At 39.3% G+C, this 22,857-nt stretch overlaps 1 protein-coding gene across 1 annotated transcript in view; it reads right to left on the bottom strand.

Annotated features, from left to right (window-relative positions):
- T265_07498 (hypothetical protein) overlaps positions 1-17,695 on the bottom strand; it is a gene marked incomplete at both ends in the record, with an annotated part of 23,991 nt that extends 6,296 nt beyond the window's left edge. The window contains one exon of the mRNA XM_009173035.1: positions 17,642-17,695. Coding sequence (XP_009171299.1) covers positions 17,642-17,695 — 54 coding nt within the window. The remainder of the gene's footprint in view (positions 1-17,641) is intronic.
- Between the last annotated feature and the right edge of the window lie 5,162 nt (positions 17,696-22,857).

Raw genomic sequence — 22,857 nt, 5'->3', positions numbered from 1 at the left:
TATATATATACAAGTCTGAATCCAAGCGGCCTTTGAAACTCCTAAAGCCAAGTAGCAAATGCACGGTTAGTAATGCGAAGAAATAGGTTCTTTTGTCCTTAACATATAGTGGCAATGTTGCCATAAGTGTGGATCTGTCAGCGACTATTCACCTGATATCCTCTTACTTGATATAAAAGCCACTTTCTTCCAAGTCCACATGCAACCTTTAGACAGTATTCAGGTTTATAGCCAACAGCTTGAAATCACAGGCACAGCTTAAATGAGAGACATTAGGTGGATAATTTATAAGATATAATCCTGTGTATATTGGCTGATGACTTAAGCTTATGAGAAATTATACCAGAACACAACACACTTTGGCCCACTCTTTTTACCAAGTACGCGTGAATAATTGATGGTATTGCAGCAAACAGAGCAAGGGTTGGTATATCCAAGCGCTGATGACTCTATCCACAAGTACGAAATCATAGTTTGAAAAAAAGTTACATGAGTAGTTACCATGTCAACCGTTAGTAAAAAATGAAGTCACGTTTATTGAACACATAAAAGAATCTTTCATTTCTAGGTCCTTTATTGCGTCCACGGATTGGAATGCATCTCGCAAACTGTACTGACACGTTTGTCGTCTTATTCTGACGAGCCACTGTGCGATTTTGTGATAGGATAAGTTGTGACTACTTAGGATCAGCCTCACTGGGCGGTTGGTGGTTGGGCAAGCCGTATAAGCGGGACGTTGTGGACCCTGTGGGTTTAACTTCCTCACCAGTTGTTTTGGAGAGGGAGTTTGCCATAAGGCATAACCACCTATGTAACTATATAGAAGCCAACAACTTCTGGTCAACAATTCCGGCTAACGAATTGCGAGGGCTCCTGCACATTGAATGTGCAGCTACTGTTCATTATCATGCTCCATCTTCACATTGATGGCGTCCCGTGAGTTCATTACTTGGCCCAGTGCTAGCTGATATTTCCATGAGTGTACTTGAGAATGGTCCCTTAAAAGCCAGCATAGAGCATATGCAACACTACTGTCGACACGTGGACGACATCTTCGCGGCTGTGAACAATGAAGCCGAGATTGAATTGCTTCAACGACAGTTCAGTGAGCCTTACACCACCATCCAATTCACCTCGGAAGAAAAAACGGGTAACTTCTTCCACTTCCTAGATGTTGGCTCTGAACGACTTCACGAGGGTACATTAAAACGATTAGTATACCGAGAATCTACTTGGTCCGGACAGTACATTAAATTCAGCAGATGCGTGTTTTACCAAGGCAGAAACGGAAGTTGACCCACAGCCTAACCAACGGTTGGAAGAAAATATATCCCGGTGACGCTCTAAAAATCTCAACCCTCATCAACGTCCTGAGAGATAACGGGTTCCACGAAAAGTTTGCTATAAAATATTTGTTCAGGAAAGAAGCAAACACCATTATCGACATAATTGGAAGAAAAATTCGTTTACGTTAGCCTGCCGTTTAAGGGACATATACTGGGGTTGCTACTGAATAGATGACTCTTTATTAGTTGGAACAAAGGTTTCCCGGCCGAAGCACTCTGAAACTGATTTAAACGCAATCGTCTGTGCTCCGTTAATCTCAGAGATAGAGCACCTGCCCACGACCGAAATGTGTTGGTGTACTTATTCTTTTGTTGTTGTGCAACGGAATACATCGGACGCACGACCAAGCGACTCGATCAAAGAATGAAAGAACATAGTCTACCCTGGCTTGCTTCTGGAACAAGGAGCACGATAACCAGCTCGGACGTACAGCATCTAGCATATACGGTGCACAACGTGATACCTGGCCAAAGTTTCCGCATTGTCTACATGCGCCGGCTAATCAACCCAGATCTGTACGACAACGCACAATCGCAGTGGCTGAAGCCATCGCCCTACGGCATCGCGACGCAAAACTTTGTTGGCAAAAACGATTTGTTGGTGTATTGTGCCTACCATGGTCCAACTCACCTGCCTCCACAAATACCCCCTGTGCACTACGGGCACTGACAAGCTCAATTCAACCTATTGGTAACCTGAACTAGTTATTTGATAGGTAACCAATATCGTCTGTCACTGGATTTCCTTCTCATGTACACTATGCTCATTCATATATGTTAAATTCTTTTGTCTTGACCTTCACAACTGTATGACTTGAAAAGATCTTGCCGAAAACATGTTCGTCAAGCCCTCTCTGTTCTTATTCTAAATGGAAATTTTTGAGAAACGGGTAGTCTTCCTCAACAATGAACAGAAATTATCCTTTCGCAGTCGTCACTGTTCGCTGCATTTGTGTGGGATTTTGGGTGTTTTTTTAAAGGGATCGCCGCACTTAATACAGGAATTAATTATGTTCTCTTGACTTATTCATAATTTCTAACGCTTAGCGAACCAGTACAAGATCTTGGGGATAAAATGACTTTTTTCATTTATATCGGTACTCAAGATCATCTGTATGATCAAGAAAGTTACACACACATTATCCTACTCACCAAAAGTCTTACGTGATATGTGAATCAATCAGTCTATCAATAAGTAAAATCCCCACCAGTCATATGCGGTACAAAGACTCGTGCTAAAACTTTAGTTCTCAAAGCACATTTATATCAAACGGGATAGTTTCTTCCGTCTTGGTGTGTTAGTTTACTGCCTGATGTTTTCACTTATCAAAGTCAGCAGTTAATAATACTCAGCAAACTGCTGAAAAATTATCTTTCCGACATGATTAACCTATGACTGTTTGGAAATTGAGTTCCGTTATTTGTGAGATATTTAGACTAGAGTGAATGTCGTGAACTTACTGATTAGGCTGTTCATTTCAAACAAGGGACCGGACTAGAACAAGCTTGATGTGTTTAGACGCCACCACTTTTCTCATCCACTTCTATTATAAATCGCCGTTAGGAGTGTCCATTTCTACTCAAGACTAATAGTTCTGGTGAGCCGTTTCTTTCCGTTTTTTATTCAGCCGGTAACCGTGCATGGAAACGCACCCCTAAATGATGGTCGTCTGTATCACAGGTGGAGGTTACGCTAGGAAAACAACGCACATATCAGGCTAAGTGTAGAAGTATTCATCAATTACCGGTAAAACTCCTGGCATGTTAACTTCTTGTATTTCAGGAAAATTTTGTGAAAATTCGAACTCCGTATGAGATTTCCCTTTTTGACATGAGACCAAATGAGCAGACGACATTTCACTCTTAGGTATAAAAAATTTCATCAGTGAATGTGGATTTGATTCACTGATGTTTTCTTTTGGAATGGTTGCCTAACGTAATATCGCAAACTAAAAAAGAACCTCACATAAAGTATGAGCGGCACTTGTGTGTACAACTTGACGGCGAGTCAGCGTTTAGTTCCCTTAGTGTAGGATCAGGTTTTCATGTTACTAGAGACACCGTTGCATGCCGGTTTGATCTTCGGCTTTGATTCATGAACCCTCACCGTTATGCGAAATATTGTTCCCCAACTGTGGTTCAAGCTTTCTGAATATTTCGGTGAATATTTCGGCAACCAGCGATTCAGAGGATACAATTGAGGTGAATTGTAAATGACTATAAACAAGCGAGACAGTTCAGTATACGTGAGCTTAATTTTGAAACTCACCGACAGACAGACTGATCATCCCATATTAATTATTTGTACAAAGTAGAAAGTTAGAAGCGTCCTCTGTACGGCTTACAAACTGGTGTAATAATCTTGGATTAGGAAATGAAAGCTGGAGTTGGTCCATCATGACGGTTTCAAAGAAATACGTGAAAAGTATTCGTTTTGTCGCCTAATTTTCAAATCCGAATAAATTGGCCTTTCAACCTGCGTCCATTCTGCAGAATCTTTCTATTCTAAGTTGCTTCTCTAAGTGTAGGTACTGTGCGCTATGATTTTGTCTTATCAATTTTATCATTTGGGTAGTAGGTTCAGTTTTGTATACAAATTTTCCATCAGCCTGTTGTTCTCCCTCTTTGAAGTGATTAGTCAGTTTGGCAATGAACAGGTGGGGTTGCTGTTGGTGTGGATTGAAAAAATGATCAAATGAATTGTGTTATTGTGTTAGTTTTTATTCTGCGGTTATTCTTTCACACTATTTATACAACCAGAGGGGTTTTGGACGCCTAAGCCTTCTCACGCAACTAAATTAAGAAGCTTGCTGTAGATAACGGAAAAGTATCGTTTTTATCTTTGTAGGAAACGTTGGCAGCAAAAAGTTATCCATCGGAAAAACTTTAATCTGTTTTATAAAATGTGCAACAGAACGTTCATTTTTTCCTGTTTACCCAACCAGACGCCTGTTCCAATCAAATGAGCAGACATCGTTTTAAGGCACGTATTGTCGAGGCCGGTATTTTGCCGGAACATTTGCTTGCACTGGAAGATTTTTAAAACTATTAAGACAAACCAAGCTGAGCTTGACTTAAAAACTAAATATCTGTCTTTCTCATGAGTTGCCATTTGAGCTGCCTTATTACAAAACAACTGTTTGCAAAAAATGGTTTAGGAGTAAAAGAGAACCAAGAATAGTTTTGTGTTTCCTCTTGAGTGCAACGTTGAAATTTTTCACACTGCTGCTAAGATTTTTAGCATGAAATAACAAACTACTTTACTCTAAAAATGTCCCCAGAAAAATAACTGTAAGATTTATTGAGTCAATCTAGAGATTTTCAACAGTACGCTTGTGCATTTTTGCACAGGCTGGCTAACGGTGGAACAGTCCAGGAGAGAACCTATTATGCGGTTGAATGAAAGGTCCAGACGGCTACAGGTTTTTGGGGATTTTCTCTGAAATAAACACCACACTAATTATTTTGTGCAGAAAATCATTTAATCACGATCAGTCAGTACGTCAAAGACTACGCAAAAGCTGTAAAGTGCAAGAGATTTAGCGTGCCCGCAAAAATGTCAGTACATGTCAGTATATGATTGTGTTGGGATAATTCATAAAATGTGTGATCGTGGTGTCATCACACTCTGAGTGAACAGCAAATTACGGCCAACCAGCTCACATTGTTGGCCGATTCTACTGAATCATTAGGTCAAGCCGAGCGTTTGGTCTAGTGTAGAGATTTTATAAGCGGTGAGGCAAAGTTTTAGTTCTTAGTGCAAGATGTTGGTGGTGTTGTAAACTACCTTTCAGGATTTCCAATGTGATCACAGGTGAATAGGAATGAAATGCTTGGACAAGAGCCAAGGAATCTCTTTCACCAGGTCGTTTTATGGACAGACTTCTGGTAGTCGGACAACTTGTGAAGATAAGCTCACCCAGAAAGGACTGCTGAGGTTTTTCAGACCAACTGCAGGCCATCTGTCTTGAGTTGTAGCTTTGGGGCAAAAATTCCATGTACTCGTACCTTAGTACAACTATGAATGTCTTGATAGTATTCTAGCCTTAAGGAAGCCATGATAATACAGTCAAATTCCCACAATGCCATCAACAATCTCGCATTACGTGTTGCAGAATAATGCTACAGCTTGCAGTATTTTGCACCAAAATGCACGCTTTTAACTTTCAGCTTACGTTTTTGAATTCTCTACAGGTCCTTACACTGAATCATGGAATCAAACGTAATTGTAAATCCCCACAGAACTCTCAACATGAGGTTTTATTCAGAATTCTTTGGCGCTTTGTTTATCTGACCGCAGTCATTTTTTACAGTTATCTTCTGCTGTTCGCAGGCCAGACCCAATTATATTTGATGTTTGTGTTGCAGCCAAAACTAAAACCCAAATTGCTGGCATGGGTTTTGAATGATAGCTTATTTAAACTCATCAAGACTTCGTCTGTGTATTTCTGACAATCCGACGTCAGACACGGTACGTATTCCTAGATTCAGCTTTATCTTGTGCTATTACCTAGACACACTTTTACCCAAGTAGGCTGTACTTTTGTCAATATCCGTGAGAATCCTGTAAGGAGACGATGGCTTGGTTTATTTTTGCTTACCGATTCTGATATGCCAAAACAGACTTGACGTTGATACAGTCAAAAACGACTTTGTGGCCTTATTTTTTTGCCTTGCATTTTTATACTCCCTGATGTAAGCCCATAAGTAAATAGTTCGTTCTGACTGCCTGTAAAATTAAGGTGCAAGTGCGTGAATGCGGTGCTAGTGAATCACATTTTGGCTGTCATCTTGAAATGGACATAAGATATACTGAGAGTAGCAAGCGTGACCTGTGCAGCATACATTTCAGGGATAATCAGCAGCAGTAGGCCAGATGATAGCCCATGCCAACAGGTTAGTTTGCAACTCAGATCGACCTCACTGGATCGTCAAATGACACTAGTACTATTCTCTATCTTGTATAGCTTACATACCTTTTGTTATAAAACCCAACCTAAAGCCAGCGAACTTCATTTCGATTTCACTTGTGTGGTAGGCAAGCCTACTAATAGTCTTGGACTGACGGGAAAGCTTCCGACAAAAACGATTTCATCAAAAATTCAGTCAATTGTAATTTTTCTGGAAACATGACGGCTGTAGGACGTGACAGCCGAGAAGCTGTCACCTAGATTTTTGTCCTCAGGGAACGAATTGTTCCTATGGGCATGTTATGTACAGATATTTAGAAGCCCTATTCCTCTCAGTTATATCATGGTGGTCATTTTACCACCTTGCATTTTTAGAGCGATGCTCCACGATAGACTTTGTAAGGGGTTTTGCTGACTTACTGTCAAATGTACTCGTTCATTCTGCATGATCACCAGTCTTTTTCAGAAAACGGATTGTCCGTCTGCTCTCACGCAGTCGGTGGAGAACTTGCTGATTAGGAATGTACAGATCCTTCATTTCAAGCTTGACTGTGATCGATATTCCGTGTAAAGTGAGCTGAAAATTCCAAAGCCTAAATTAAGGGTGTAAGACCAGTATATCAAATTTAATCGTTGTTGAGATAATCATGACGGTAATCGCTGAATGTTGTGTTGCGGTCTGCGTGTAAGGCGAGTTCCTCAACAAAACCATAGAGTTACCATCGAAAATTTCTCACAAGTCCGAAATTTGCAAGCACCACTAGAAAATGTAGCACTGTGGTCTTTGGAATTCTAACTGCAGAAACCGCACTTTAAGTGTCTATTAGACGAGCATCGAAAAAACTGCACTTGTTTTTTAATAAATAAGGAAGCATTAACACACACTATCCATTGTGACCAGTAGTTGAAATCAGCCGAATAGAATGATTGCCAAGTCTGAGGCGTTAGATCACTGATTAATACAATTTTGTGAACAGATGATTTGAATGACATTTCTTCGTCGTATGACTAGGTGGCTGGCTGGACCGGCACAACATGCAGGAAGCGGCTGCAAGCATTAAAAAAAGTTCTACGTTTACGAGGCCGGAGTTACACAGTATGAAAAGAAATTCATGATGGATTTGGTCAGTTATAAATTTCATGTACACAAGAGGCCGAGTGGGCAAAACGATTAAAGTTAAGAGCTTGATGCCTTCTCCAAAGGAGGGAGGGAGTGCATCATTTGTTTGTGACGAGGCCTGTGCTATTTTGTATCAGTGAAGATTGGGTCTCCTGTCATGATTTAATGAAAGCACAGCCAACATACTTTTGTATTTGTGGGTAGCTGCGTCATGAGATAAATTTGGTTCTTTGGTTTTCGAATTGTGAATAATGTCTCCCTGACGCTTAGTATGATATTACCGAAAGCGAATGAAGGTTGAAAAGTTGTTTCTTGGATTAGGAGAACACTTGGAGGGAAATTCCATGTGCGTAATCGTTACCATAGTTAAATTTAATCATCCACCTGATTCTTGCAACAATTGTAAAATTGTTTGATTCTTGAGATCGAAGTTTGCACTTTCATTATGACGAGCCTGAATTTGAACCCGGATTTTTAGGCGTACATCAGAGGTTATCAGTAGTTTTGTGCTTTCATGGTATCAAAAAAACTGATTTGTCTCATTAAGATGGTGAGAATATGATGTCAATGCCCGCACGGATATTTGTGTTTCCCCACCAAAATGATTTTGGTTGCCGACAATTCCGATAAACCATGTGCAGGATTTACACTGCTAGTTTTAAGCAATTTAATGTTTTCTGGCCCGCTGCACTCACTTCTGAATAAGCAAATAAGTTCTGTGAAATGTTGGTCCGTCACTTGGACGTGATTCCTTGCGTAGATTTGCAATGGCAGTTGCGACAAAGCTTCATGGATAGCAGGTGTGCTCCAGTCCGCCTCAATGATATGGGCCACCGTGGGCATTTAAGCGTTCCCGTGTACTCTGAGTTTATGCAAATCTAAGATGATTTTTTCCGTAATTCTTCGATAGCAAAATGATTTATGTTAGTATACTTCACCACAATTATCAAATGTCTATTCTAAGAGGTTTTACCGAGATTTGACATATCCATAACTTTCCTGGGCCCTACATCAGCAGGTTAGACGATTTTAGAGAATAAGTGAGAGGGATTTCCTATGAATAACCTTGCTGTGGCTGTTGTCATCAAAAACTGCAGCGGATCGAAACGGATGTTTGACGACCGAGCAGAACTGAAGTGCTTTGTGTGCACCTATTTCATCTGCTAAACTAGCCAAGGACGATTTTTACGGATAGGTGTGCCAAGTAGTATATCAAACTAGTCGATGTGAAATTCAGCGTATTAGCGACCAGCTTATGAGATCTAAAACTGGAACAATTTTCATGCACCATGTTAGATAAGGCCTTGGACGTGGCTGAAAGCTTAGAAAAGACCATTACCTGATACGTTTTGCGGAGGATAACCGACCTACCGTGGCAAACCGGAATGGATATCGGAATAGTACCCAATATCCTACTCCACGAAGAATAACCACATTTCATCCTGTAACAATCTCGTTCAGTGTGCAGATATTGAGTAGTGGCCTTAATCAAATAACGCAGACCTAGTCTATGGTTGAGGACTAAAACTATATGTGGTTCAGTTAAGAAGCATTGTATAAGCGCAGAATAAACTCCAAATCCCTGTTTGACTTCAAAGATTCAAAAACTTCCTGGCTTTATTACGGTAAAGTTCACCTAACAACGTCTCAAGAATTACTTTTGCATCTTCCGAATGAAATATCCAGACTATCTATCCCAAACCCTCTGAGCAAAGCGTCAGGCTGCCAATTGTGCGCGTGCGATCTTACAGATCGCCATCCGCAAGTCGAAACTTAAACGAAGGCGATTCAACTAAGGGTATCCGAAATTTTGTTGGCGTATTCTACTAGGTTACAGGCGAAGAGATTGACGAAATTCAAACCTTCAATGGCCTAAATATTAAGTCATGTGGAATAAAACTGGCCAGAGGGTTCCCACAGTTGATGATTTACTGTATTAGCTATTTGAATAAAGGGGTGCTCTTCGGAATTAACACGCTGTAGAGAAGATGCTTTGTTGGCAAGGCAAGCAGAATCTATACATCTTAATTTGATATGAAAACAAAAGTTGGCAAAATGTGTCTAACTCCTGAGTCAAAATAGCTGGTTCGTCTGTCATGTGAGAAAACTCTTAAAAACAGTTTTAATTGATTTTTCAAATTAACTTGCCTCTTGAATGTTGCAACGCCTGATACCAAAGAACGGGGATGAGATATGCTTAATATGTCGAGTAAGCAACCTGATGTGAGTTACAATCAAAATATTTGCTGCATTGCTTTTTTGTCACTTAAGATGTTTGGATGTTGAATACCAGAACCAGCTGTAGCAGTGCATAAAAGGAGTGTAAGAAATAACGATCGCATGGTAGTTATGTTGGCAAGATCATCCTCGAATGAAGACAAATTAAAACGTTTGCTATGATGTGTGATCATTAAACCCACATATGTTCACGTGCAAATTTTTGTCACATTTAACAAATGATTTCAGAAATACCATTGGACCGTCTGCCGACATATCACTAGGCATGAGTTACATCTCCCGTTTTGTCTCAATTGCAACAAACCTATGTTACGGCAATCAACATCCTACCAGATTCCTACCTTTGTAGAAAATCTGTAGAGACTCCAGCCGTGGCAGCTAATTTAGCACGCCAGCAACTGCCGAGGAGTATCATTACTTTTCGACTTCGTCACTGACTGAACAGTGGATCATGTTCTAAGATAAAGGGTCCGGTTACTAAACTCAGTCTAACTATAATGCATTCCCACCGTGAAATCAGTACACCTCACAAGCTGACCAGAAAAAGAAATCGACGGCATGGGAAAAACTACAGAAGAACCGCAAAGCGGTTGCACGATATCCTGCAAAAACGTTCAAAGGTAAACTTGAAGCCAAAATTTTAAATTGCTGATTTTTACACGTGTTCGTTTGCGTTTGTCCGCGATTGATATTGAAAGTGTAGAGAATAGCTTGGGTTTTAGCAGGCGACGTTTCCAAAAACTTGTAACAACTACTAACCCACCGCTGCGCACCACCACGCTCCCCAATAACGCACTGATGATATCACCTCGATTGGTGATGAAACGTTTGCAATCAAATTGCCAAGCTCAGCGAACAAGCCAACGACCATCTACGCTACCTGAGCTTCCGAAATTTTCGTTATAGAAAGACGCTTCAGATTGCTTTCATCGACAGCTTTCCGGGAGCCTTTAGCTTAGCATTTCCTCACAGGGTGCAAGAAGTTACTGCGTAATAGCAGGACAGATACAATCAAAGATTTCACATGGAGAAGCGAATTTTAGCGGGCGGTGATTGGACACATGTGTGCTGTCTTGATGAAACCAATGTTAGCCGAAACGCAGTCCATCTCACGGAGGATTAGAAGCGGTTCTCCTACCCAACACTCCAAAAAGGGTAATGCAGGAAAAGTAAAGCCGAATTTGTGACAAAAATTGAAAAACCCCATAAGAGCCTGAAGCAGTGACAAAGGGGTACACCTGGGGATATACATGAACGACCGAACTCCTAACTGTCAGAAGGGCGTTCCGCTGCCTGGGCTATGAGGCATATTAACGCACTTGGTCTCTACTTTTGTGCTTTTTATAGTCGTATACTGTTTAAATTTTAAGATTATTAAAGCGCACACTTATTAAAATCGAAACGCATCATCGAGTCTGTCGCATATTCCTTCTCTGTGCATGAAGATGCCCAATCGGCAGTTGAATGAGTTATTTGGAATTGCAAAAAAAATGGCTGATGTGATACGGCATACACTAATTGCACGATATCATTTACTATTTAATTCAACCTCAGTACGAATAATTTACTGAAAAACCTGGTAGGTGCAAAAGTCACGCGACAAAATGGAAAATAAATTCATGAACATATTTGTTCTGTTTCGCCGTTTACCGGTGTGCTTGCTAACCTCTGTTTACGCGTTTGTGTTTAAGCGCCAAGGCACCTGCACATTCCGATACGCGTTTGCCTTAATGAACACGCTAGGTTAGGTTGTTTGCGATGCATAAAACTGGCTAATCTCTACGTGGTGCTCCCTATTTTCAACTCCCATCAGCAGCGTGACAACAGGCGATTCTGAACTTAAACATATCGACGCTTGAGTTCAACAAAGCGATCCTTGCAACCACCCACAAATAAACTTGCGTTATAGCCTAACCATGACGCAGAACTGATAACTACCTAGATAGTGAATCTGCATGTGATGCAAGTCGTGTAAGGTCTAAGACCAAAACAACCGAGACGAAAACGAAACCGAATAACTTTCGAGATAATAGACCACACTACTAAGCTTCTCCAACGTAAACACACTTGTTGCAATGTTTCTCAGGCACTAAGTTCAAAGCTAAGTCGACCATTTAGCTTGATTGTATTCTCGATTGCGAAGTAAAATTTCGACCAGTTCATTTTTGTCGTGCATCAGAAAAGGTTCGAATGCCTAGTTTTAATCTTCTCATTTGGAACTGTCTGCAGTGTTATCGCATTCTTCATAGCCCTTTTCACAAGAACAAATAAAGCAACTCGATTCTTATCGAAAGAAATAATGGAAAGAGAAGAATATTTTGGTTAAATCATTTTTATGCATTTTGTACATATAAATGGAAACAATTCCATCTGCCTGTAATACTGAACCAAGGTATATACGACTTCAGGTGCCTTTTGCTCACAATGAAACTTCAGAATCCTAAATTGCTTCATTAAATTGTTTTAGGTAGACGTAGGCGTAGACGCATAAGCTCCATATTTTGTCTCATAAGTCCACAATAGCAGTTATATTTGGCGGGATTAATAATGAATTTTAATTGACGGATACAACAGACTTTAGGGTCACTGATATCGGTGGTCCCTTTTTTGCACCATTCCATGGATCAAAGGGATAAGGACATTACGGATATATTATGTGGACTGACTAGTCGGAACACTAATTTGTAATTGTGCAACAGGCAACAAAGATGAGGCAACGAAAACTCTGGTCAGAGTGCAGTGCTGGGAAGTCATTTTGTTTCTCAGTATCCTTAGGTCTGACACAATTGCATGATGTGCTCAGGGGAGACTAAGCCGCGTCGCCATCCGAGATCCTTAAATTCCAGCTTAATTAAGGCGTGTAAGTTTTAGTAACGCATCCAAAAATACGTAAGAAAAGTGCAAAGAAATAAATTATGTTTTATTTTGAAATGAGCATGATTTCAAATGAGTTTAGTAAATTAAATTTTTGTGATATTTTGTCGACTGATTTAAGTTGAGGAAAACAAATGCGGTTGAACTTTCCGTTCAGTTTTTTAAAAAGCTTGACTATAATCTATCAGTGTTTCAGATTCGATAAAAGATTGCAGAGTTCTGCTTGAGATGTATATGAAATTGTTGTTTAGTAATCTGACGAATTTCAAATTCTAATCAATTTGCTCCGTTGATTTATTTCACAGTAAGCAAAAGTGCGAATCTCCCTATCTAGAAGACAGATCATGACAGTACCCATTATATTGCAATCTTATTCGAATTTGAAACTTTACTTTTAAAATGTACAACATTACTGCTAACCATACGATTTGTTCAAAGGAAAATTAACTGATTTTCAAAAATCTGTCCAGAATTCTTCGAAAACTAGTGAGTTTTCCGGTAATTCCTCCGTGTATTTAAGGGTGAAAATATCTTGAAGAGCAAGTCGCTTTTACCTATTCACTTGATACTAATTTATGCCAGTTGTATGCCACGCAGAGGCTTCCACCGGCACGTTCTGGGTCTAAAAACCTAGCCTTTTTGTTCATACGGAAATGAACAGTGTGCGCCAGCAGATTACAACACAGCTGTCTAACCAAAGCTTGATACATACAAGAAAGTACTTAGTTGGAAAAAGAGTGCAAATCGCAGCAAAAATTGCTTAAACCAGATTTAGTAGACAGCTTGGGCACTCGTGTCTGTAATTACGTCAAAAGAGAGTGACAGTGAAGGCATCAAAATGTGCGCAATTTGTAAACTTTGGCCTTTCAGGAGGGGACTCGAAAATGACTGACAGATCTACTTGTTATTTGCATATAGACGAGTTATATTTTTGATACTATATGGAACCAGGCATTAAAGTACTGTGTGGTATTCTCAACAGCCTATTGGAGTGATTGCATTTCCGCAATCACTGTCTGCAATCCTGTCTTGTAAACAGTCTGCACATTTTATGAAATATCGATCAGATTGAATAACTGCGCGTCAAAAAATTTCTGCACTAAAATGTTGAAAAAATAGCAGTGGTTGTTAGTGAGGATCTGCTTATATCAATTTAGGCCGTTTGAGACAGCGGCGGCAAAAATGTTGCGAATTGACTGTCGCAAAGTGAGACACGATCCGCGAGGGTGCTTTCAAAATTCATCTCAATTGATGGCACCGACAAAGCGTGGCTATGCTGCTTCTAATACTTGCATTTGTGAAATGGTGGTATAGTGAATGGTGATACGCCAAACAGATGCTGCACATTTCAATTCTGCTTTTGTGGTTAACGGTAAGTGGACTTAGTTCTTAAGCTAATTTTCAGTTAATTGCTCAACAAAAGTTATCCTGGCAAATGGAATTTTAGATAAGTTAACTTCCAGGAGTACATAGAAGCGATGAAACATGAATATTTTTCAATGCAACTTACCATGACGTGATGTGCCTGCGTTGCTTCCGAAGCTCAATGGAATCTGATAGTGGATCGAGGACACATCGCATAATAATGGCTAATCTGAGGATCTCCTCGGAAAGCTTCACAGCTAGGTTTTATCTGAACGCAACAAACCAATAAAGAACTTTGAATGCATTTTGTCTTGTTTCAGGTTCCAAGCTAATTCGTGTTGCATTGAAATCACTTATCCTCCTTTCATACCAGAAGTGACGCCAATTACGTTTAATTTCCTCGTAAATGGGGGATATTTACTGTTGTTCCAAAAGATTTACAATTCTTAGGAAATTTCCTGTAGCCATTCTCTTACCAAAGGCATGAAGTTTGGACAAGCTATTATTATTAAGATTTTGGTGGTATGCTGGTGGGAAGGTAAGAGGAGAATTTAATAAGCTTTTCTGATAAAAGTAAGGACAGGCACAATCTCCTCTAACGTATCCAGCCATCCAGAAAAATGAGAAAGAATTGTCATTTTGATCCCGCTTTTAATACTTGCAGCATATTTATCGTAACATTTAACAATCCAATTTTGTTCACATCTGATTTTAAGAAACATATTTAGAAAGAGCGATAAAATATACCTTTTCTAATATTTTGATGCTACATAATAGACAAGCTATTTAGGGCCCTTTTATGTCGAGTAATTATCCAAGCAGGTTCTCACTTCTAAGCGACTTGCTGCAATCAGTAACTGTCATAGCACACTTGGTACTGAAGCTGATGAAGTTATTTTAAGTACAAGCAATACATTATAAAATAAGCAAATATGTTAGGAAATTCTTGAAAACGATCGAGCAGTTATCGTTTTCTGAAGGTCTGGTTACAATCGGTAGATTCGTTGCTGGGCAACTTTCGGCTTTTGACGCGAACGCTTTGTCAGGCCAAGTGACTAGGTTACGAGGTTGGTCGAGATTTAAGGCGGATGGAGAACCAATCAGCTAAGTAAAGCTAAATCTCCGCTGGGTTTCGGTCGAGTGATTCTTGTGTGTTAGGGTGGGTGATCAAGTGTTGGACCGATAGGGGGACCTACGTGGGTTGAGGTCTAGTCTAGGGTCTAGTGCTTCTGGTTCGGTCCACTTGATGATCCCTCTTGAGAGTCATTTGCACTTTCCCTCCGTCTGTGTGGATAAACTAGTGCTAGGATAGTTTTGAACACAATGGTCGGCTTGGGATTTCCATCCCCAACCTCTGTTTCTCCCTCCGCCTTAAGCCTTACCAATCTTGTAACCTAGTCGCTTGGCCTAACGAAGATTTATGTCTAAACGAAACGTTGCCCAGCAATACACCAACCGATGGATACCAAAGGTTTCCGAAAGCAATGAGCAACTATTGTTTTACAGCACTTTTGGTAATGTCAGATTATTTTTTAATATCTTCTATCGCCTGACAATGTTTGATACACATTTTTGATTCCATATTATTGGGTTGTGAGACAAACAAAAGTTTGGTTCATTTCAGTAGACATGAATACACTGCATATGACAAAATTTATATGTTACCATAATTTTCTAAAAGCCCGCAGTAGCTAACTTTATCACGGCACCGTCAAAAATGGAAATACTGTCACCTGCGACAGACACCGTAAACGAGAGAAAAAGGTTTTGTGCAGATTTGCTGTAGTGTTTTATTGTATTCCTCTTTTGAAACGACCGTGTTCTTAAGCGGCTTTCTAATATTGGCTTATCGCAGTGGTCAATATGCATGATGGAAGCTGTAGTGTATACATGTTTCCATAAAACCAAAATCAAGTTGAACGGGGCGCAAGGTTGCATTGGGTTGTTTTTCTAAAGCTCAGTGTTTAGGAGCTCAGAGATAAAACTCGTCAGGCGTTATGAGCCTTAAATTTGCGTATATTTTGTTTTGGTTCTGATGATAGGCCTACATCTGTGATATTTGGATCTTCCATCGACTGCTTCGTAAAATTGGAGCCTTAAGGTGAACTGAAAATCGTGTAAATTTGAACCAAAGAATAATGTGTGCATCTTTTTTAAAGACTTTTAATAAAATAATTACTGTTTAAATATTCTCAGCTGCCAAAAGTGCAGTTAATGACACATTTTGAATTGGGGAACAATGGTGGAACAAAATGGTGCGGATTTATCCTGTAGGAGTTAAGCTGGCAAACTCTACGCTGTCTATACCTTATCAGTTGTAATTTTACGTTGGATACTATAACGATTTGTCTGTAGTTAAAACAACTAAAGTAAAATGTCGGTTGCATTATTTGCAGCAGAATTAGAGTTACTACAAATCAAGCAAAAGTGAAAACAGTTGACTGGTTGCAGCCGCAAGCATTATATTTTCTATTATTTTTCGGGACTGCAAATTGGTTCTGCAGTAATCTGTGATAAATATCTTGAATTTGCGGAGACTGGTTGCCCGGGTTCTATATATTTAATGATTGCTTATACAGTCATAGTAGGCGCTTGATTTAACGTTTGTTACATCAGCGCGATAGGCATTTAAATGTAATGAGATCGAAATAAGCCGCGAGTTGCCGTTTTATGAGAAGGTGCTCTTGTCATTATGTCACTTAAGACTGCTCAGTTATTGAATAGAGTGTATATCGGCAAGAGATAAATTACATTCACTGTAGACTGTGAAAATGATATACAAATTTTTCGCCAAAATTGTTAAAAATTTGAAGCCGTTGAAATGTTTTCAAAATTACTTACATACCTCGTTTATAACCCCATTGCTTGAAAGTGGAATGATTTTAGTGCCCTCATGGCTTACGTAATGAAATTACCCACTAAACGTTCTTTCGTTGCAGAAAAGAATAACAAATATTTCTATGTTTTAGGTCTTATAGGTCGTTGCTCTTCTGACGCCTGACTAGTACCACTTAGTTAACCTCATTTTATTAAGATTTAGGGTGGTTTGAAAACTTTAGTGGTTTTATCATAAATAAGGTGGATTTTAGACTTTTAGCTGGATTAGGTATCTGTCAAATATTTCAAACCCTTCCAGAAATGTAATTAATTTTTATGACATTTGCGACATTTCGTCCAAACAGAATGGTTGTGATCAAGTTGCACGTTAGCCTCAAAATTGCCATGTGTTAACAAAATAATATCAAATGTAAAACGTATGGTGGCTTCACAGGAACGAGGTGTACGTTGATCCACAAGGAATATCATCTATAACTTTGCATTGTGTTTAATCCATTTCGTTTTATGATTTCGACGTATAATAATACCAGCACCTTTGAAGGCCTTGCTGTGTGTAGATAACTTACTTTATAAACTGCTCACAGATGATACATAATGATGCGGGCAGAATGACTTTTGTGACCTCTAAATATGTCGATTGACATTTTAAGCGCAAACAACTTTCCAACAATTTTTTGTGCTGCATTTATAACGCCTACAATATGGTTAGTTTGCTAGAGACGTATGGTAGTAAGGAAATAAAAAATGTTTGCCTCAAAAATTAACTCTTCGAATTGACAGTATTTTTATTTATAGGCACCCTTTATCAAAGCTAAACGTTAGTTATATGCCATAGCACCAAATTATCAGACAGTTTGCTGTCACATAACACCTCTGATAGATTTTGCTGCGTTTTAGCAGAGCGTTTTACTTCTATCACGTAAGTTTGGAATACCAAAATATCGACTCACTTGAGGCATCAAATTGAGTTTTGTTCCAGACCAATCGGTCTGACCTAAATACATATCAATATATAGTGGACACGTTCCTACTCCGAGGAAAGTATTGTCCAATAGGATTAGTCATCTAGCAGCCTATCCACTCTGGAAGGATCACCCCTTCAAAAAGAAGATAAAAAATATTTTCCCGGAAAAATTGGTTTAGAGAAGCTAGAATCCGTCTGAACTTTTGTATGTCCCAAAATGTGGGTAATTTTGTGCTAGATTTTCACGACGTGATTGTGAAAACCAAAACATTGAAAACTGAAAAATATGTTTTACATTGTCGTATGAAAATTATTGTTCCAAACAAAACCTTTTGGGCCAAAAGCAACCCAGTGTGACACTACTGTAGTTAGTCTAATCATCATCGCGTTTAATGTGGATCTTTGGATGGGACATTTTTCACGTAAGGGAAACTGCTAAAGCAGTCACGTAACAAACAAAACTATTGTGTTTTAGCCAAAACTTGAACAAACCTTCCCGTATTTAGGGAGAAGCATACAAAAGAAGACTGCAACCCCAAAGTGGCTGAATGTTATTTTTTCTTCAACTCTTTCTGAATCAGCTTGAGAGTATTTGCACCAGTTGGTGCGAAGTATTTTCAGCAAGTTCCTTTAGCATTCGCTTCTCTTCAACTATATGTCTTGGTACCCCCTATGATTGCTACCTGTCAGTAGTTCAAAACAGCTAGCAAAGCCAGGCAACTAATAAACACCTGAGTGTTCATCACATACTGCCCTCTATTGTAAATCACTTGCCACTTTTTCAACATCCATCACTTTGGAAATTCTTGATAAAATTAAGTTTGTTACGTTTTCACTTATTGTAATTCGAAATGACTGCCATTTTTGCCCTTCATCCCGTTTACCTTTGGTCCAAAATGTACACTGTTTAACACAGTTTCCAAGCGTTTCAAAATACACGGATAAAGAGTGACGTTTTAAAAAACTTCAAAGTTGCTTTTTAGCCGCGCCTTCCGTGAAACTAAACTGTGTTACCCTCGAATTTTTGCACTTTAATTTTGTTGGAAAATTACTCAAGTAACTAAAATGGTTAGGTGCCGAATTTACGAATGTACTGACGGCATTAATTTGAGTAACTTTTCTAGGAGGTTCACATCAATGAGAAAGCCACCAGTGGTGGTATTTTACATTAGGTCACCACCCTCGTTGCGCACGCAGCCATTTCTGGTAAAATAATTACAAACTTCATATAAGTTAGAGCTTTCCGTTGCCAGTAAATACAAGAGTTGACACTAAGTATGGCAATAATTTACATGAGCATTTTCTAGTTAGCATCTTTCGGCTTGCGAACAGTTCCATTATCATGGTAGTGCTGTAGGTCAGCGCGGTACAATAACTGATCTATTGAGGATATATCTAAGTTACCTTTCTCAACACAAGTGACATTCAGAGCTCAAAAGCATGACGGATTATCTCTTGGTTGAGGAGATGTTTATTTCTATTGCTTTATTAAATGTCTAGGACCCTCGGCCTGGATGGAAGTGAGGAACACACGGCTGAGAACTGCATTTCAACCGGCGTACCCATCCCACAAACTTGCGGGCATTGTTGGTCACTCAGTCTTCCTACGAAAAAAAACTGAGGCGTCTGATTTTTCGTAGCCGTAAGCAAGATTTTTCTGGGATATTACGAGCTGGTCTACGCTGAGCTCGAGTTCATGTATCACGTGGGATTATTCTGGGCCCAGTTATTCACAAACAACCGCTGGTTTAAGCCATACAAATGGTAGAATATAGTTCCTACTGTGGATTAACCACAATTGTGCAAATTTTACCCAAATAATTGTGAGATGCCTTATGATATTTTGAGAAGATCGCTTCGAGATAAGCCTACTGTGAATTTTCGACTGCACCAAGACTCAAGAGTTCACTGCAAACCTTTGGCATCTGGTTACGAGAGCAGCAAAAAAGGCGCTGAATTTTGAAGGATATATATAAAGTAAGTCAGATGGTGAATGATGATACTGTTGTAATCCTTTGTACTAGACCGTGCGTTCGAAATAGTAAAATTCTGCAGGAAACTTCCTTAACTGACGAGACAAAAGCTGCAGTGTTCACGTTTCCAATCCGTGGCGCATTTCGAAAATTCGGAGTCACGTTAAACCTTGTGCATTTGTAATACAAATTAACCGACCTTTACTTTTTCGTAAGTGTCTGCATATATTTTTGGCCGGATGCAAACTTAATTTGAGAGAAAATAAAGTGTTTAAAAGGCGACAGAAGTGGGTTTAAATCTCATTTTCTTCGCAAACTGTATGTCCAAAGACACATGAAAATTTAGACAATGCCACAGAGAATGCAGAATCAAAGCAAACAATTCTTAGACAGACGGACACGACTTTTAATCATTTGAGGCATTTTTCATTAGAATCACATTAAGTGTGGCCATTTTAAGATGGTAATGAACTTAGACCTGTTTTGCAGTCCTCGGTATATGATATAGGTTACCAAGGTGTAACCGCCTTGTATACAGTAGAACAATGGTGTAATTTGGTGCAGTAAAATTTTTTCTTCATTTCTGTCTTAGATGGTGGTTGCGCGCGGCGTAAAAACTCCAACGGGTGATTTAATTAGGGGGTGATTTTAACCCAATTTATGGTCTTCCGGTGGAGGATGGCTAGAAAGGAGACAACCAAAAGTATAGCCAACGCAGTATTACAGTAGTCGTGCAATAGTAGCAGAGTACAGTACAATGCACACTACGATAATCTGACGATTCGATGATTCTTAAACAACTTCGTACAGGTAGATAAAGGGATATTATAATCAGTTTGTTCAAAATAACGTCCAACAAACTCAAACACATTGGCGAAGGTTTGTAATTGACCTTATGTAGCAGTTTGAAACTATCAAGTACGTCTTCACCAACTGCGCGTTTCAATGGATGGTACTTCTGATGACCTTTTCCAATGAGATTCTTACTGTGAGAATCGGCGGAATGTTCGTAGTGTTGAAAATTGGGAAACTATGTCCACTGGTATCTTTGAGAACGGATTTTCCATAGAAAGCTTTCTGACGAAATTGGAACGCACAAATTTCAGAACACTTGACAGACGTGCGGCTGTGAGATACTGCAGATCTCAAGATTTCCGGTTCAATAAATGCGCGCACGCATGTAAACATACACTTACATATATACACGTATTAAACTTGTGCACATGATGCCGAGCAAACATTATTTTCCCATTGGTCCCTTACCAACATTTATCACAGTATTTGATGTGTGTTGAGCGATTGATTGATAGCGAACCACTGGACTTTGTTCACGAGGAGATCTTAATAATTACGAAGCTTTAATGACAGTAAATATAACGTAGATAGGCGTCACATGGCTTCATTGTGACTGCAAACACGTCGGAGGTTTCACGTTTCAAGAAGGTGGAGGAGGTTTAAACAGCCCATCCATCTATAACAAGCAAATAGACAAAGCTAGTAAAGCTTTATTAGCTGTTTTATGGGTTTTTGTAGGCAAAAGATACCGTATTTGCACGTTTAGTCCACAAAAACAGATTTCTTAGATATTTTGAAACATTTTTAATACTTGAATGAAATTCAAAATGAGTAAAAAGGATTGATGTGATCTGAATGTGGAGGACTTTGGCACTGGACCTTAGTGAATTGCTTCGAAATACTGATTTTCAAAATATTTTTTTATTTACAGGGAAGCACAGGGTACTCCATACAGCAAACGGATTAGCTTCCATTGCAAACGGAGATTTCCGTGCAATGTGCGCAATCTTCCTTGACAGTCCTTATTTCTGAAGTGGATAAACTCATCCGGAATAGACGGTTTGGTGGCGGAACAGAGCTTGACTACTCTTCATTCAACCGGAGAATTCTGTGCAAAGAAATAATCATCAAACATTGTTCGCAGGTACGTTGAGTATGACTCTTGGAAGGTCCAAGCAAATCGAGATAGCGTGACTGTAAATTGGTCCACTTCGAAGATCGTTCAAGTTGCAAATTTAGGACTCGTGCTATTTCCGCTGAACCGACACCCGAATAAATTAGCGAAAGTAAACTCTTTTTACTTAAAACACAATAAAATACCTTTGCAAAGTAAAAGGCAGGATCTTGCTGCATAAATGAGATTATCGGCTGAAGTGAGACGAAGTTATATAATCTTGGAAATAAAACTGCATAAGTACACGGGATTAGATGGCAGCAATTTCGGTGCTAACTATTGTGAATCCAGAAATTATTGCTAACAGCATTTTATAAAGCTGTCTAGACTAATACTTGATTAAAATTCAAACAATAACGTTTGGGAAGAAATGACCTTTTATCCCCGGGTGGGTAGGGAATCAGTAACCCCATTTCATACAGCATTGACTGTGATAATCCCCTTGCTTAATTGTGATTAGTTACGGTGGGAAGATTAATCGGCTTGCTGAATACCTGGATTGTAGTCGCATATGTTTGACGGACCGTGACGAAATTTCGCTAAAAATTTTCGTTGAAATTTACCAGGATTATCATAATTGGCAGGAGTCAGGTTGTCAGGGGATGGTAGGGGGTAAACTAAGGCTTCTGAGGGTGGGAGTGTGTTAAAAAGATTTTAATTGAAAATGCGCCAATAAATCAGTGACCATTTATTTGAAGTATGGTAACAAATAAAATGTGTTATTTCTAGTAAGTTCATCGTCGCAAAAAGTCACTACCTGACGGTCAAATTAAGGCAATCAGTGATCAGTAACCCATTTCATACAGCATTGACTGTGATAATCCCCTTGCTTAATTGTGATTAGTTACGGTGGGAAGATTAATCGGCTTGCTGAATACCTGGATTGTAGTCGCATATGTTTGACGGACCGTGACGAAATTTCGCTAAAAATTTTCGTTGAAATTTACCAGGATTATCATAATTGGCAGGAGTCAGGTTGTCAGGGGATGGTAGGGGGTAAACTAAGGCTTCTGAGGGTGGGAGTGTGTTAAAAAGATTTTAATTGAAAATGCGCCAATAAATCAGTGACCATTTATTTGAAGTATGGTAACAAATAAAATGTGTTATTTCTAGTAAGTTCATCGTCGCAAAAAGTCACTACCTGACGGTCAAATTAAGGCAATCAGTGTTGGTTTGATGATCGTCTATTAAGCTCTACCCTAAAATTAAACTGCAAGTTGTTAGCATACACACTCATTTATGCAATTTTGCAGTCTACCG

The sequence above is a fragment of the Opisthorchis viverrini genome, assembly GCF_000715545.1.
Source record: "Opisthorchis viverrini unplaced genomic scaffold opera_v5_177, whole genome shotgun sequence".
Lineage (NCBI taxonomy): Eukaryota > Metazoa > Platyhelminthes > Trematoda > Opisthorchiida > Opisthorchiidae > Opisthorchis > Opisthorchis viverrini.
The sequence above is the reverse complement of the archived record's forward strand: the minus strand, read 5'-3'. Positions and strand labels throughout refer to the sequence as shown.